Source organism: Mobula hypostoma, chromosome 1 (assembly GCF_963921235.1).
Source record: "Mobula hypostoma chromosome 1, sMobHyp1.1, whole genome shotgun sequence".
In the NCBI taxonomy this organism is placed as follows: Eukaryota; Metazoa; Chordata; class Chondrichthyes; order Myliobatiformes; family Myliobatidae; genus Mobula; species Mobula hypostoma.
The window spans coordinates 65132299-65146389 of NC_086097.1; the positions used below are offsets into that span (position 1 = coordinate 65132299).

General features: G+C 40.2%; 1 protein-coding gene across 8 annotated transcripts in view; it reads right to left on the reverse strand.

Annotated features, from left to right (window-relative positions):
* The window catches only part of slc25a21 (solute carrier family 25 member 21), a 455579-nt gene that overhangs the window by 1680 nt on the left and 439808 nt on the right, over window positions 1-14091 (reverse strand). For all 8 annotated transcript variants that reach the window (XM_063050003.1, XM_063049977.1, XM_063050023.1 and 5 more), the window contains 3 exons: window positions 2306-2470; window positions 992-1173; window positions 97-149 (listed from right to left, as the gene is read on the reverse strand). In XM_063050003.1, coding sequence (XP_062906073.1) covers window positions 97-149; window positions 992-1173; window positions 2306-2470 — 400 coding nt within the window. The remainder of the gene's footprint in view (window positions 1-96; window positions 150-991; window positions 1174-2305; window positions 2471-14091) is intronic.

A 14091-nucleotide genomic window follows, 5' to 3' on the forward strand; every position in this document is an offset into this window, starting at 1 on the left:
CAATACAACTTAGTAAGGGATGTTAAAATGCAAATTATTAAAGGTTTAAGCTAACATGGTTGGTTCATGTATATACAATAAATATATTGGAATTACCTGGCCCTAGCCGCATGACCTTAGGAACCAAGCCTTTGTACAATGCAAAAAACCTATCAAATAGAATATATATATATATGTTAATGTAAGAAGCCAAATACTCACATCTTTAAAAATAAATTCGAAGTAATAAATATTCATCTATTCAATCTTGTTCCCCTTTGAAATACACTTTAAACAAAAATTAATTCTGTTTCACATGCTCTGAAAAAGGCACCATTGCCTAAAGAAACAAATTATACAAGACAATGATAATATGATGGTGGAAATCATGAGTCAAGCCATTTTTACAATTTGTTTCTATGTTATAATCTCTGAACAATGTAGCATGCAAGGATTTTCACACATTAAATATATTTTAGAAAAAATTGACTATACTGATGGGAATTACATTTTCTAGAGATCAAGTACAAACTTGTCTAAATTAATTTTATTTTCTTCAGCTCAGTACAATTAAAATTATGTAGATTTTTAAAATCTGGGTTCAGATCCTGTGATGTAAGTTCCAAGAGATTCCGTCATTTTGCCTAAAGTGCTCTCGGGATTAGAGGAGGCTCTCTAATTCAAATTAATAGTGAATACAAACCCACTCAGATTTCAGATATCTTTACAGCATAGCACAAGAAGATGTGGTCCAACCATGTCAGTTCTAGGCCTGCAAATGAAATAATTACTGCAGCCCCTCTCTGTACCATGACTTATTTTTATGTGAGGTGCTTCTAAAATTAAAAATAAAATCTGAAAATAAAGTCTAAATTTCTAGACATTTTTGTGAATTCCCATAGCAAATAAAGGGACATCAGGGTCATAACTTTTACCATGTAGTTAATTGGATGAAAGCCTAAAACAAATGTTAAAAGGATTCAACTGTCAAACTAAATAAAAAGACTCCTACCCTTCCTCCCCGTGGATGGTTCTGATAGTGCTGAAGCATGTTCTGTACTTAATTTCTCCTTGCTTTGGCTGTGGTCCCTGGATCCTGCTCTTTGCTACATCGAAAGGTATATTGATACAAGAAGCAATCGTTCCTGACAAAAATCCAATCCCAAGTTTTCTCAGGAATTCAATTGATGGGTCCTAAAACAAAAAGAGAAACGTAAAATATGCCTTAGGAGAAAAGAATGCCAATTAATCAAAAATCTGCATGGTTCTTTTTTGTTATTCTACCTAAACACATTAAGGTTCCCCATACTCTTGCTCAGTTTCTTGACAATCATACTGTTAGTGTTTTTACACATGTTCTAAATCGTTGAAACACACATTTCCTCACACAGGATTTATAAACAAAGTTCTTAAAAAAAAGACTGCTTTGGCATATGGGGATGATTTGTATAATTAGACCTTACAATGTACTTAGTATTACTGTATCAAAACATGAGAAATCCAAGCAACCATATTAGCTAATTGACCAGAATACTTTACAAATGACAGTAACTTCCACCATTAAATTTACCAAAATACTGATTTGTACATGAGATCTCACTTGGTTAAAAAAAAATCCTGATTCTAGTGTCCTGTGTTTTAGTTCTCTTTCCTGCATGCTTCTCTCTTCAGATTTTCTTTCATGTCTAAACTATCCAGTCTATCAAGAAGTAGAAGTTTCCTGTTATTAACAATCCACATTAGTTCAATTATAGCAGTGACTGAAGTCTCGTCTTTTTGGAAAACAGCAGCAAGTAATTTAATTGACCTGAAGTATTTTTACAGTACACCACTAGTTCAAAATGCTGCTTGTCTCAGATTTGCCGTACACAGATCTGTACTGTAGACATTTCAATAATGTTTTATGTTGATATATTTGAATCCACACTTCCTTCTGTTTTACATTAGTAATTATTTATGCAGGCCTGCCATCCATTGCAGTTTGATGGATAATTAAATATAATAGCGTAATGATTTACACTTGCAAAACACTGAAGTTGAATATAACATTAGTTATGGGTAACTTTTTGCAAGATTAGTAAACTACATGATTGAAAAGGAAAAGCTATGACAGATGGCCAAATGATATATTCTTCCTGAAGCCCAACATAATTAGGGCATTGCGACATATGTAATGCCTTAGCTTCAACTGAAGATTTGCATGAGGAAATGAGCTGAACTAGAGCAAAAGCAACATGAAAATCCACTGAACAGAAATGTACACTAACAGTTCCTGGTTTCTCTTACACTGTTTCATATTGGCTATTTAATTAGATCAAATAATTACCTTATTTGCCGGAATAATATTCTTCACATTGAAGTAAAATCCAAAATAAATCATGTTAAATGCACCATGCCGACCTAATGTTGCTGTCAGACCCTTGTTGAGGCCCCGTAGTCCAAAACCCTGAGTTCGGATCATTTCACGTGAGTAAGCAAATGTGGATGGCTGCTGTATTGAGACAAATGTCACATGCCATTATTTTCAATCTAAATAAAATTTCAGTCTAAAAGGTAATTACCTCATAATAACTTTGTATTCCTCTTAAAATATTTGGAACGAACCCCTGCAGTGTTGTTTATTGTGCCAGCTTGGAGCAGAGGAAAAGAGAAGCGGGAGTGGGCCATGTGTGGTTGCTTCTGTTCCACCTTTCAGCTCAGTCATGGCAAAGCTTCTGGTTTTAGTTTGCTCCCCATATCTCTTGGTGTCCAAAACTCCAACATTTTCAGCCTTGAATATATTCAATTGCTAAGCACCCACAGCCTTCCGAGGGTAGAAAATATCACAGATTCACAACCTAAACTTGAGTTATTCCTCCACAGTTCAGTACTAAATACAAACGTTTGTAGTTGATGTCTTACTCTGCAATTATGGTTAGAAATTTCATGACAGCTTGTTTTCTTACATGCAGTGAGAAAGAGATTAAACTATTTGTGGTGCATAAATGTGGCTAAATAACACAGATCACGCTAGATTGATAGCCGTTCTTGGCTTTTCTGTGTATGCGTGATGTATTTGCATACATAGCATATGGAACATGAATAAAACACATAAAACCCATGCAACACGTATTTAGATCCTCAAGATTGAAGTTCAATGGTACATTTCTGATTAATGTATCATGAATGCTACTTTCAGGAAATATTGATAACATACATAGCACTTGCACTTTTGGTGTCCACAACCATAGCTTTAGTGGAGGGTCAGATGCAGACCAACTCAGTTCCTCCCAGGAATTTGAAATTGTTGCTTTAAGTTTGATGGCAGTCTGGTTGAGCAATCTTTAGTTGCTTTCCTATAGGACTGACAGCACATCGAGGAGTTGGAAAAATTTCATGACAGCTTGACTTGAATCCAAGCCAGACTTGTCAGAGGAAGAAGCAGGAAGGAAAGAAGAGAATTTGCTATATCAGTCTATTAGCCAACAGTGCACAGGGAGTCAAACACAACCTTTAACTTTTCAAAAGCTAAGGTTTATTAAATCAGTGGTGACAGAAACCTGTCACTTTTTTCATGCAGAACTCCCATTTATGCACCTGTCCCTGTAAATGTGAAGGCGTGGTTACCCTGACTTTACCTTATGGATTGTTCTTGGTACGGTTGTTAATGATATACTTTACAGTGTGCAGGAAACTACTGCATTAAAGTTATCACTGATTTGCTCCATTCAAAGAGAACAACCTTCATCGTAATGTCACCGTACAGACACCAGCTGATGCTGTCAGCATTAGGTTTACCAGAATTATGGGATTCCCGAGGTTCAAAGATAGACAAATAGCACTCACGTAGCACTTGGGATTTCTCATGTGATTCCAAACTCTATATTAATGTTCTGTCTGATTATTCTTTGTATTTAAACTTCTCTGCAACCATAAGGTGAAATTCTTCATGATGAATATCATAAATCCATGAAGAACACTTAACTCTTTCATTCCCAGATAGTTTGCTGTGTCCAACGTACCTCAACCATCAGATCAAGTGGAAGGCTTGCTCTCGTGGGACAAACGCTACCCACTCCCTCCTTAGTCTTCAACTGCATCCATCTGTCACCCCTCCCCAATGTACAATGGACAGAGCAAGTAGGAGCACAGAAGAGAAAGCTATTGGAATCCTCACTATGAAATTCTGGTGATTGGGGCAGAGAAGGAAGAGCTTTAAACTTCATTGCCACAAGCTACATGCTCCACAATCTGGCATCACTAGGATACAGCCTTTGCCTGTGTAGCAAAAGCAGAAGACACAGGAATTGGTGCATGGGGAGGAAGACAAGGCTGCAAGTAGCAATTGCTAGGAACCTTCTCCTGCCCAGGACCATGTTGCAACTGAATGTGTCTTGATATGTTTGCCAAGGTTGAGTAACAGTGAATGCATGTGAGACATAATGAGTTATAATGAGTAAAAATGAGGTGAAGATGGTGTTGATCTGAGGTCTCCATTGAATTTGTGACTGCAACAGTTTTTTAGGTTCATAGGGATGATTTTGGGGACAAAAAAGGGATTTAGGGCTCAGGTTAGGGCTTAAGGACAGGGATGTGGGAGTTGGAGGTCAGGCCGAAGTTCAGGCCTCCGCTCCATATTCCATGTTCGAAGGCCAATGACATGGACATGGTCGAATATTGGGCCAAGGATGAGGGCTGGTGGCCCTGCCCCAGGTCAACAAATCATTGGTGAGTTCAGGGATTAGTGTTCCATGTGGGCAGGGGGCATGAGGGCTGGTGATACCTTAGGTATATGAGTCGGTGAGACCAGAGCTCAGGCATTATGTTTGGGTTCCGGTCATTTGATGTCCAGGTGTAAGGTCTGGAGTTCAGGATCCTCATTATTCATCACTGGCAAGTCCTAGGGTCAATATCAAAGACTAAAGCCCAAAGGTTGACTGGAAGTCAAGGGCTGATGGCTGGAGCTCTAGGTCTAGAAGTCTACGGATCCACCAGGAAAGCTGAAGGCCCGATGTCTGCGAGTCTGCATGTCCACTGGTGGCTGGAAGCCAGAGGTGGCTTGTCCTGGGACTGGAGGCTATCTGTGTGTCTGCATGGGTGGGTAGGTGGGATGGAGGAACGGAGTTTATTTTGCTGTTGTTTTGTTGCTGATGTTCTGTTGTTGTTTGCTGTTTTTGCTGCTTATGTTCTGTGACTATCGTGGGCATGTGATGTTGGTGCCGGAATATGTGGTGACGCTTGTGGGCTGCACCCCAGCTGATACTTAGGTTTTGTTGATTGTTAATATGCACAATGCATTTCACTTTATGTTTTGATATACAGTAAATGCGATAAATAAATGAATCTAAATCCATGAGATGCCTGTGACTGATGCAGTGATGTTAAGGTAAGTGTGTGATGTTTGCAATGGCAGAATTATTGTAGGTGTCTGAATGGCAAGACATTTGTGAAGTAGTACATGAGAAGGAACCTCAGCATTTGTCACATGTACTGAAATACAGTGAAAAGCTTTTGTTTGTATACCATCCAGAACAAATCAAGTCACGCTTAATTATATCAATGCATTCAAAAGAATACAAAATCTGGTGTTGCAGCTACAGGTAAACATTATAAAGTGCAAGGGTCACAACAAGGCGTTGGTACTGGTTTATTATTGTCACATGTACCAAGATACAGTGAAAAGCTTGCCTTGCATACTGTTCATTCAGATCATACCACTACAGAATGCAATGAGGCAGAGCAAGGCAAAACAATAACAATGCAGAATGAAGTGTAAAAGCTACACAGAAAGTGCAATGCAGATAAAAAAGTGCAAGATTATAATGAGGTAGATTGTGAGGTCAAAAGTCCATTTGATCATGAAAGGTCCATTCAAGAGTCTGATAACAGTGGGATAGAAGCTGCCCTTGGGTATGGTGGTACATGCTTTCAGGCTTTTGTATCTTCTGCCCAATGGGAGAGGGGAGAAGAGAAAATGCTAAGGGTGGGTGGAGTCTGACTGGGCTGGTTGCTTTCCTGAGGCAACAAGATGTATAGACAGAGTCCATAGAGGGGTGGCTGATTTACATGATGTGCTGAGCTGTGTCCATAACGCTGCAGTTTCTTGCAAGCACCTGCAAAGCAGTTGCCATGCCAAACAGTATACCTTATAAGTAAAAATTGGTAAGGGTCGGTGGGGACATGCCAAAATTCTCTAGCCACCTGAAGAAGTAAAGATGTTGGTGTGCTTTATTGGCCATGAAATCAATGTGGTTGGGCCATGATAGTTTAGTAGTGAAGTTCACCCCAAGTAACTTGAATCTCTCAACCTCAACACAATTAATATTAACAAGAGCATATGCACACAGCCACCAATTCCTGAAATGAATGACCAGCTCTTTTGTTTTGTCTCCCAGGTAGACTGGAAGATCAACAATTCATCCTTACCTTATGAGAGGTCCAAATCAAGAGCTTGACTACAGCATCATAGAAGCATCCAGTGAGTCTGGCTGCACATTCTTTCAATTTTTTGCATCTTCAGCCCAATAAGAAGAGAGAATGAGTAGAGGTGGGAGCAGTTCTTGTTTATATTGGCTGCATTCCTGAGACAGTAGGAGGTGTATGCAGAGTTAATGGAGCAGAGGTTGCTTTGTATGATGAACTGGGGTACATCCACAATCCACTGCAATTTCTTGCAGTCTTGTTCAAAGCAGTTACTATATCAAGCTGTGATGCATCTGTAAAAATGGTAAGAACTGTGCCACTAACTTTAATGGATGCAGTCATTACATTTTTTTTCTACTAAGGGCTCTCATCTGCAACGCCTCATTTCCAGCACCGATCTTTTGGCCATTTCCTCCTAGATTGGAGGAGAGGGGCAGGGTTGTCCACCTGACATCTGACTGTCAAACTGCCTTTGCAGCCCTTCACCAGGACATCCAGATTGCCATTTTTATAGATATTTGTTAATCCTATAGAACCTGCAATATTTTAATGACTCCAAGTTTGAAATAATGAATATTCTCCTTTAAGATTGATGTTTCAAGCAACAAGTGGTTAAACCACACTAAAGGGGAATTTGCAATGTTTTGTGTGTTAATATGCGCATATTCCTGCACAAGGAGCGTGACTCTGGGTCCAAAAGGCCCAAGAGCCTGCCCAATTCCATTTTAGTGGATGATTATAAAGAACTGAAGACTTCCAAAGCCTTTGGCCCTTGGTTCTAGAGTTCATTCTAAGAAACAGATCTGGAATCACGTCAGCTCAAAATAGGCTGATATTTTAAAATAACCTGAATAATTAAAGCTCATTGTAGTACTACAACAATTATTGTTTCAAGGCTTTTAATGGTTTTAGTCAAAAAAGGAAGTAATATAGATATTAGCATAGCTCCACAATAAATCTCTCCAAATAATTATTTTAGTAAAGGTGTTCTACTTTTTACGGAAAATACAGCAAGGCTTCCACTCAATTAGGAGAGAATGAATGAGCAGATTGAGCAATCAGTCACCCTCCCCGGAAATTTCCACAGGGAATTTTGCGAATCATCCACAGTAACAAATTGAAAATTGATGTGAATTGTCATATGATCCATTTTTGCAAGATTTTGTCAGTTTATTACTGACAGAGTTTGACACAATCTCCATCTGCACAGATGCATCACAAAGTTATGTGCTTAGCCCCCTGCTTGTCTTGTTCTATATTAGACTAAGCACAACTCCAACACCATATTCAAATTTGCTGATAACACCACCAGCTGAATCAAAGGTGATGATGAATCAGCATATAGGAGTGAGATTGGATTGTGGTGCCACAACAACAACCTCTCACTTAATGTTAGCAAGAACAAGAAGCTGATTATTGACTTCAGGTGGAGGAAACTGGAAACTTATGAGCCAGTTCTCTTCGAGGGATCAGAGGTGGAGAGGGTCAGCAACTTTAAATTCCCTGGCGTTATCATTTCAGAGGATCTGTCCTGGGTACAGCATGCAAGTGCCATTACAAAGAAAGCACGGCAGCACTTCAACTTAGTTAGAAGTTTGTGAAGATTCAGCATGTCATCTAAAATTTTGACGAACTTTTATCGATGTGTGGTGGAGAGTATATTGACTGTATCATGGCCTGGTATGAAAATACCATTGGCCTTGAAAAGAACTACCTACCAAAAGTAGTGGATATGGCCCAGGCCATTACAGTTAAAGCCCTCCCCAACATCTACATGGAGCACTATCACAGGAAAGCAGTTCCATCTTCAAGGACTCCCACCATTCATGCTGTGTTCTTTTCTCACTGCTGCCACCAGGAAGAAGGTACAGGAGCCTCAGGACTCATGCCATCAGGTTCAGCAACAGTTATTACCCCTCAACCATCAGGCTCTTAAACCAAAGGGGAGAACTTCACTCAACTTATCACTGAATTGTTCAAACAACCTATGGACTCACTTTTAAGGACTCTTCATCTCATGTTCTTGATATTTATTGCTTATTTATTATTATTTCTTTTAGTTTCTTTTTGTATTTGCACGGTTTGTTGTCTTTTGCACATTGATTGTTTGTCCTGTTGGAGGCAGTCTTTCATTGATTCTATTCTGTTTCCTCTACTTACTGTGAATGCCCACAAGAAAATGAATCTCAGGCTTGTATATGGTGACATACAGTACCTATAAAATGTATTCACCCCCTCCCCCTTGGAAGTTTTCATGTTTTATTGTTTTACAGCATTGAATCACAGTGGATTTAATTTGGCTTTATTGACACTGATCAACAGGAAAAAAATCTTTCATGTCAGAGTGAAAACAAATTGGTGTAAATTAATTACATTATTAAACACAAAATAATTAATTGCATAATTACTCTCCCCCTTCAAATCAGCATTTAGTAGAAGTATCTTTGGCAGCAATTACAGCCTTGACTCTGTGTGGATAGGTCTCTTATCAGGTTTACACATCTCATCTGGACACTCCAATATTTCCCAATTTTTATTTTACAATACTGCTCAAGCCTGTCAGATTGCACGGGGACCATGAGTGAATAGTCATTTTAAAGTCCAGCCACAAATTCTCAATTGGATTGAGATCTGGACTCTGACTTGGCCACTCCAGGACATTAACTTAGCCGTTTTTCAGCAATTCCTGTGTAGCTTTGGCTTTATTCTTGGGGTCATTGTCTTGCTGGAAAACAAATCTTTTCCCAAGTTGCAGTTCTCTTGCAGACTGCATCAGGTTTTCCTCCAGGATTTCCCCGTATTTGGCTGCATTCATTTTACCCTCTACCTTCACAAGCCTTCCAGGGCCTGCTGAGGTGAAGCATCCCCACAGCATGATACAGCCTCTATCATGCTTCAAAGTAGGGATGGTGTGTTTTTGATGATATGCAGGCCAAACATAGCATTTAGCCTGATGGCCAAAAAGCTTAATTTTGGTTTAATCAGACCATAGAACCTTCTTCCAGCTGACTTCAGAGTTTCCCACTGCCTTCTGGCAAACTCTAGCCGAGATTTCATGTGAGTTTTTTTCCCCCCAACAGTGGCTTTCTCTTTGCCACTCTCCCATAAAGCTGCAACTGGTGAAGCACCCGGGCAACAGTCGTATGTGCAGTCTCTCCTATCTCAGTCACTGAAGCTTGTAACTCCTCCAGATCTGTCATAAGTCTCTTGGTGATTTCCCTCACTAGTCCCCTTCTTACATGATCACTCAGTTTTTGAGGACTACCTGCTTAGGCAGATTTACAGCTGTGCCATATTCTTTCCATTTCTTGATGATTGACTTAACTGTATCACAAGGAATATTCAGTGACTTGGAAATTTTCTTGTATCCATCTCCTGACTTGTGCTTTTCAATAACCTTTTTGCGGAGTTGCTTGGAGTGTTCTTTTGTCTTCATGGTATAGTTTTTGCCAGGCTACTGACTCACCTGGGCCTTCCAGATACAGGGGTATTTTACTACAATCAATTCAAACACCTTGACTGCACACAGGTGATCTCCATTTAACTAATTATGTGACTTCTAAAACCAATTGGCTGCACCAGTGATGATTTGGTGTGTCATATTAAAGAGGGTGATACTTACGCAATCAATTATTTTGTGTTTTATATTTGTAATTAATTTAGTTCACTTTGTAGAGATCTGTTTTCACTTTGACATGGAAGGGTTTTTTTAATGTTGATCAGTGTCAAAAAAGCCAAATTAAATCCACTATGATTCAATGTTGTAAAACGATAAAACATGAAAATTACTGGGGGGGGGGGGATTTGAATACTTTTTATAGGCACTGTATATGCACTTTGATAATAAATTTACTTTGAAATTTGAACATAGAGAAAAGGCAGGAAAACATTTGACAACAACTTTAGCTGTAGCTTTAAATTCGAGTCTGATGTTTTTTGTTCTTCCCATACCTAGTGGAAGGCAGGCTGCATGCAGATGATTGAGGTTCAGATTTATTTATCACATGCACATCAAAACATACAGTGAAATGCATCATTTACATTAACCAACACACAGAAGAATGTGCTGATATACACTTTATCTGCAATAATCTGAGTTTGTCAGTAGTTTTAATTGAAATGATTGCCATAACCCCAATGTGGCCCAAAACATTTAATCCTGTCAAGGCTTTGCACTTATGCAGGTGGTATTACAGCTGCAGCAGCAAGCTCAGATACGTGCAGCAACAGGAATGGTCATTGCCTACAGTTACTTCTGGCAGCCATCCACAAACAACAGCCAGAAGGCTCCAGCCTGAAGACAGACAAGAAAAACGTAGAATTTCGGAATCCCCATTCAGTTTCCACCTAATCAGCTTAGATGCTGAAGCGCTGAACTGAAACTGGGCTAGAAACAAAACCTGCCAAAGTGGCCCAAAGTTTGCAGTCAGTGGTTAAGCAATGGTGCTCATCAGAGAAAAAAAGATCTCTGCAGATTAACCAATCACACAAGAAATTCTCACAATCAGCTCACTGGAAGCAAGGACTACTATTTTTCTCCCTCTGCTAAATAAAAACTGAAGTATAAACATAGAGATCATAAATAAATTGTTCAAAAATAGTTTTGTTTTAAAACGTCTTTGCCTAGAATTTGGATCATGTACAGTTCTGATGAAGTATTAATTGCTTCTCTATCTACAAATGCTGCCTGACCTGCCAAATGTTTCCAGCATTTCTATTTATATATTAGGGAAGTGATTGATGTTCTGTACTCCAGTTTTCCTTAAGCAGGCACAATGAAACTGAGTGGTTATGCAAAGAACAATGCCAAATTAAATTTTGTACTAAATACTACCTAATCATCTTGGTAATTTCCCTTTGAATGCTTTCCAACTGGACTTCTTGGAGCTAGTATGGAACACCATGTCATTTTGTGGTTTTGCCAGCCTGGGGAAGGTCTCCTTCTTTTCACCTGGGTGAACTGCAGATGCCAATGATGGGACATCATGATGAACTCTTGTCCTGGAAGAGCTGGCTGGTAACTCAAGAAAGAGATTGTCTCCTGAGTTACAGGCAAGGGTATTGTCCAAGAATCAGTGCCAGGAAGAGAAATGGTGCCCTCCTGAGGGAAGGCAGCAGTTCCGTGCTCCACACTGAAACTGGAACCTATGGGATGGGACAGATGACAGGCTGCTGTGTTTGCTACGTGCAACCTACACCCTCACCACCATCTAGGGATCCAAACAGCCCTTCTAGGTCAGACAAAGGCTTACATGCACCACCTTTGGTGCTCTCAATGTGGCCTCTGCTACTTCAGTGACGCTAGGTTACTGTTTTGCTGAGCGCCAACGTTCTGTTCACAATGCTTATCCAGGCTTCCAGGCTGCATGCCATTTTGACTTCCCTTCCTATTCCCACATTGACTTGTTTATCTCCAACCTTCTCAACTGCCAGGATGAGGCTCAACATAAATTAAAAGAACAACAGCTTTCTTCTGCTTAAGGACTACAACCTGATGGAACATTAAATTTCTGTGATCTCTGTGCCCCTTCTGGTTTCTCACTCCACCTTTCCTTTCACCCAGTTTCATTCTTCCCCCCCAGTTGGTTCTATCTGTCCCTCTTCCATTCCTCATCAGGTTCCACACATCAATTCCTTTACCTATCAGATCGTCACATTTGCAGTCTCTTGTTTCCACTCAATATCTTCCAGCACCTATCCCTGCTGTCACCTTCTCCTCCCACCATCTTGCTCCATCTACCCCATCTTCTCTTTCCCTACCTACCAGCCACCGTCTCCTGACCCCAGCTGCCCTCATTTTCCTACCCCACCTGACTTCATCATCTCCCCACTCATCTGGTTCCACCTATTGCCTGCCAGACCCTGCCACCCCTCTCTATTCTGCCACTCTTTTCTGTAAACTCTATTATGATGCCGGGTCTCAACCCGAAATGTTGACCATCTCCATGACTCCACAGATGCTGCCTGACCCACTGAGTTTCTCTGGCAGTTTATTTAATACTGTGATCCAGACTGGACAGCAAGTATTAAAGTCTCCTAATCCATGCCAATACAAATTATCTGGGCCTACAAGGCAGCAAGCTGTCATTTGCTGCCAGCACCATGCTCCTGTTCATCAGTTTTCTGTGCTTGCAGAACAGCTATCAGAAATTTCAAAGCTCTCCTTATTTCAAACAAGTGCCAAAATTCTCCTGAAGACAGCAAAAAAAAGGCTCTGCCAGAGTAGTAGATGATGTTGGCTCACCTCCAACTATGTCTCCAGGGAAACAGAAATCTGCCTGTGTGGCCACTGTCAGGCCCAAGTATTACTAATGGGCAGCACAGAGATGCATGGCAATCCCAGAGCTTTGCAGACCAATACTTCTGAAATCTTTGAAGCCTCCTGCATTTTGCAAGCAGGCCGGTGTGGTAAACATCCTATATGTATATTTTATTTACAGATACAGCATGGTAACAAGCCCTTCCTTGCCAACAAGACTGTGCTGCCAAGTTACACCCATGTGACCAATTAACCTACTAACCCATATGTCCTTGGAATGTGAGAAGAAACTAGAGCACCCGAAGGAAACACATGCAGTCACAGGGAGGGCATACAAACTCCTTATGGACAGTGGTGAATTGAACCTGGGTCTCTGGCACTGTAACAGCATTACTCTGACTGATTTTGATAAGGTATGTGTTGTCCCTTTGCTGTGACAGGGGTGGGGGTGGGGCAGAGGGAAGATACAAATGGTCAAGGTCCAGGCATACAAGAGAGATTCAAGCATCCTCAAATGCAACAGGTGCTGTGGACCTAAAGCATCAATGTCCCTCTGGAGGAGAGCACTTTCCTCCAGTATGCTGATCTTCTGGTATAGAAGGATCCACATTCACGTAGAAGTCAAACGGAGAATGAATTTTACATTACTAAAGCGGTTTATGTGTATCTCCAAAGTGTTTGTGGTTGTGCATTAACCATGATGTGTCTTGTAAGGGCAAAGAGTCATAATCATACAGTACCGAAGTAGGCCAGTCAGCCCAGTACATCTGTGCAACTATCAAGTATTTATTAACACTAATTACATTTACCAGCACTTGTTCTGTAGCCTTCATTGATGATGTAAGTGCTCATCCAGATTATTAAATGTTGCAAGTTTACCTGCCTCCACTACCCCATCAGTAAATGCATTCCAGATTCAAACCATCTTCTGAGTGAAAAAGTTCTTCTAATTTTGTAGCTTGGGAAAATACACATGCAGGACAACAAATACTTTATCAGGTCTTAAATTCTTTTACCTGTTTTAGATGTTTTAATGCAGAAAGAGGGTATCAAAATAAAAGCAACAAAATGAATTGAAAAAAAAATTTTCAGCTGTTACAATCTCAGCTCAACTTCAGTCCACACACTCGTGTATCTCAGTATGAAAATAAATTAAACAAAATATACAAAACCTATACAGTAGTGGCAATTTTTGGCACGTACATGTCTAACTTCCAAACACCTATAGGCTAGAGCCTGAAATAAATTCTCTTCACCCACGCTACTAGGCCAATAAGGAACTTCGCACAATCGCGCTATCCAGCACTGATACCTTACTCGCGAAAATCTGGGGGAAAGTATCTCTCAGCACTCGGCATTCATTCTCAAACATTGAAACTCTTCTTTCTACTCTGCACATGCTTAATGAGGTCACCATTTTCTCTTAAAGGCACAGGCAGCTATTTTACCAT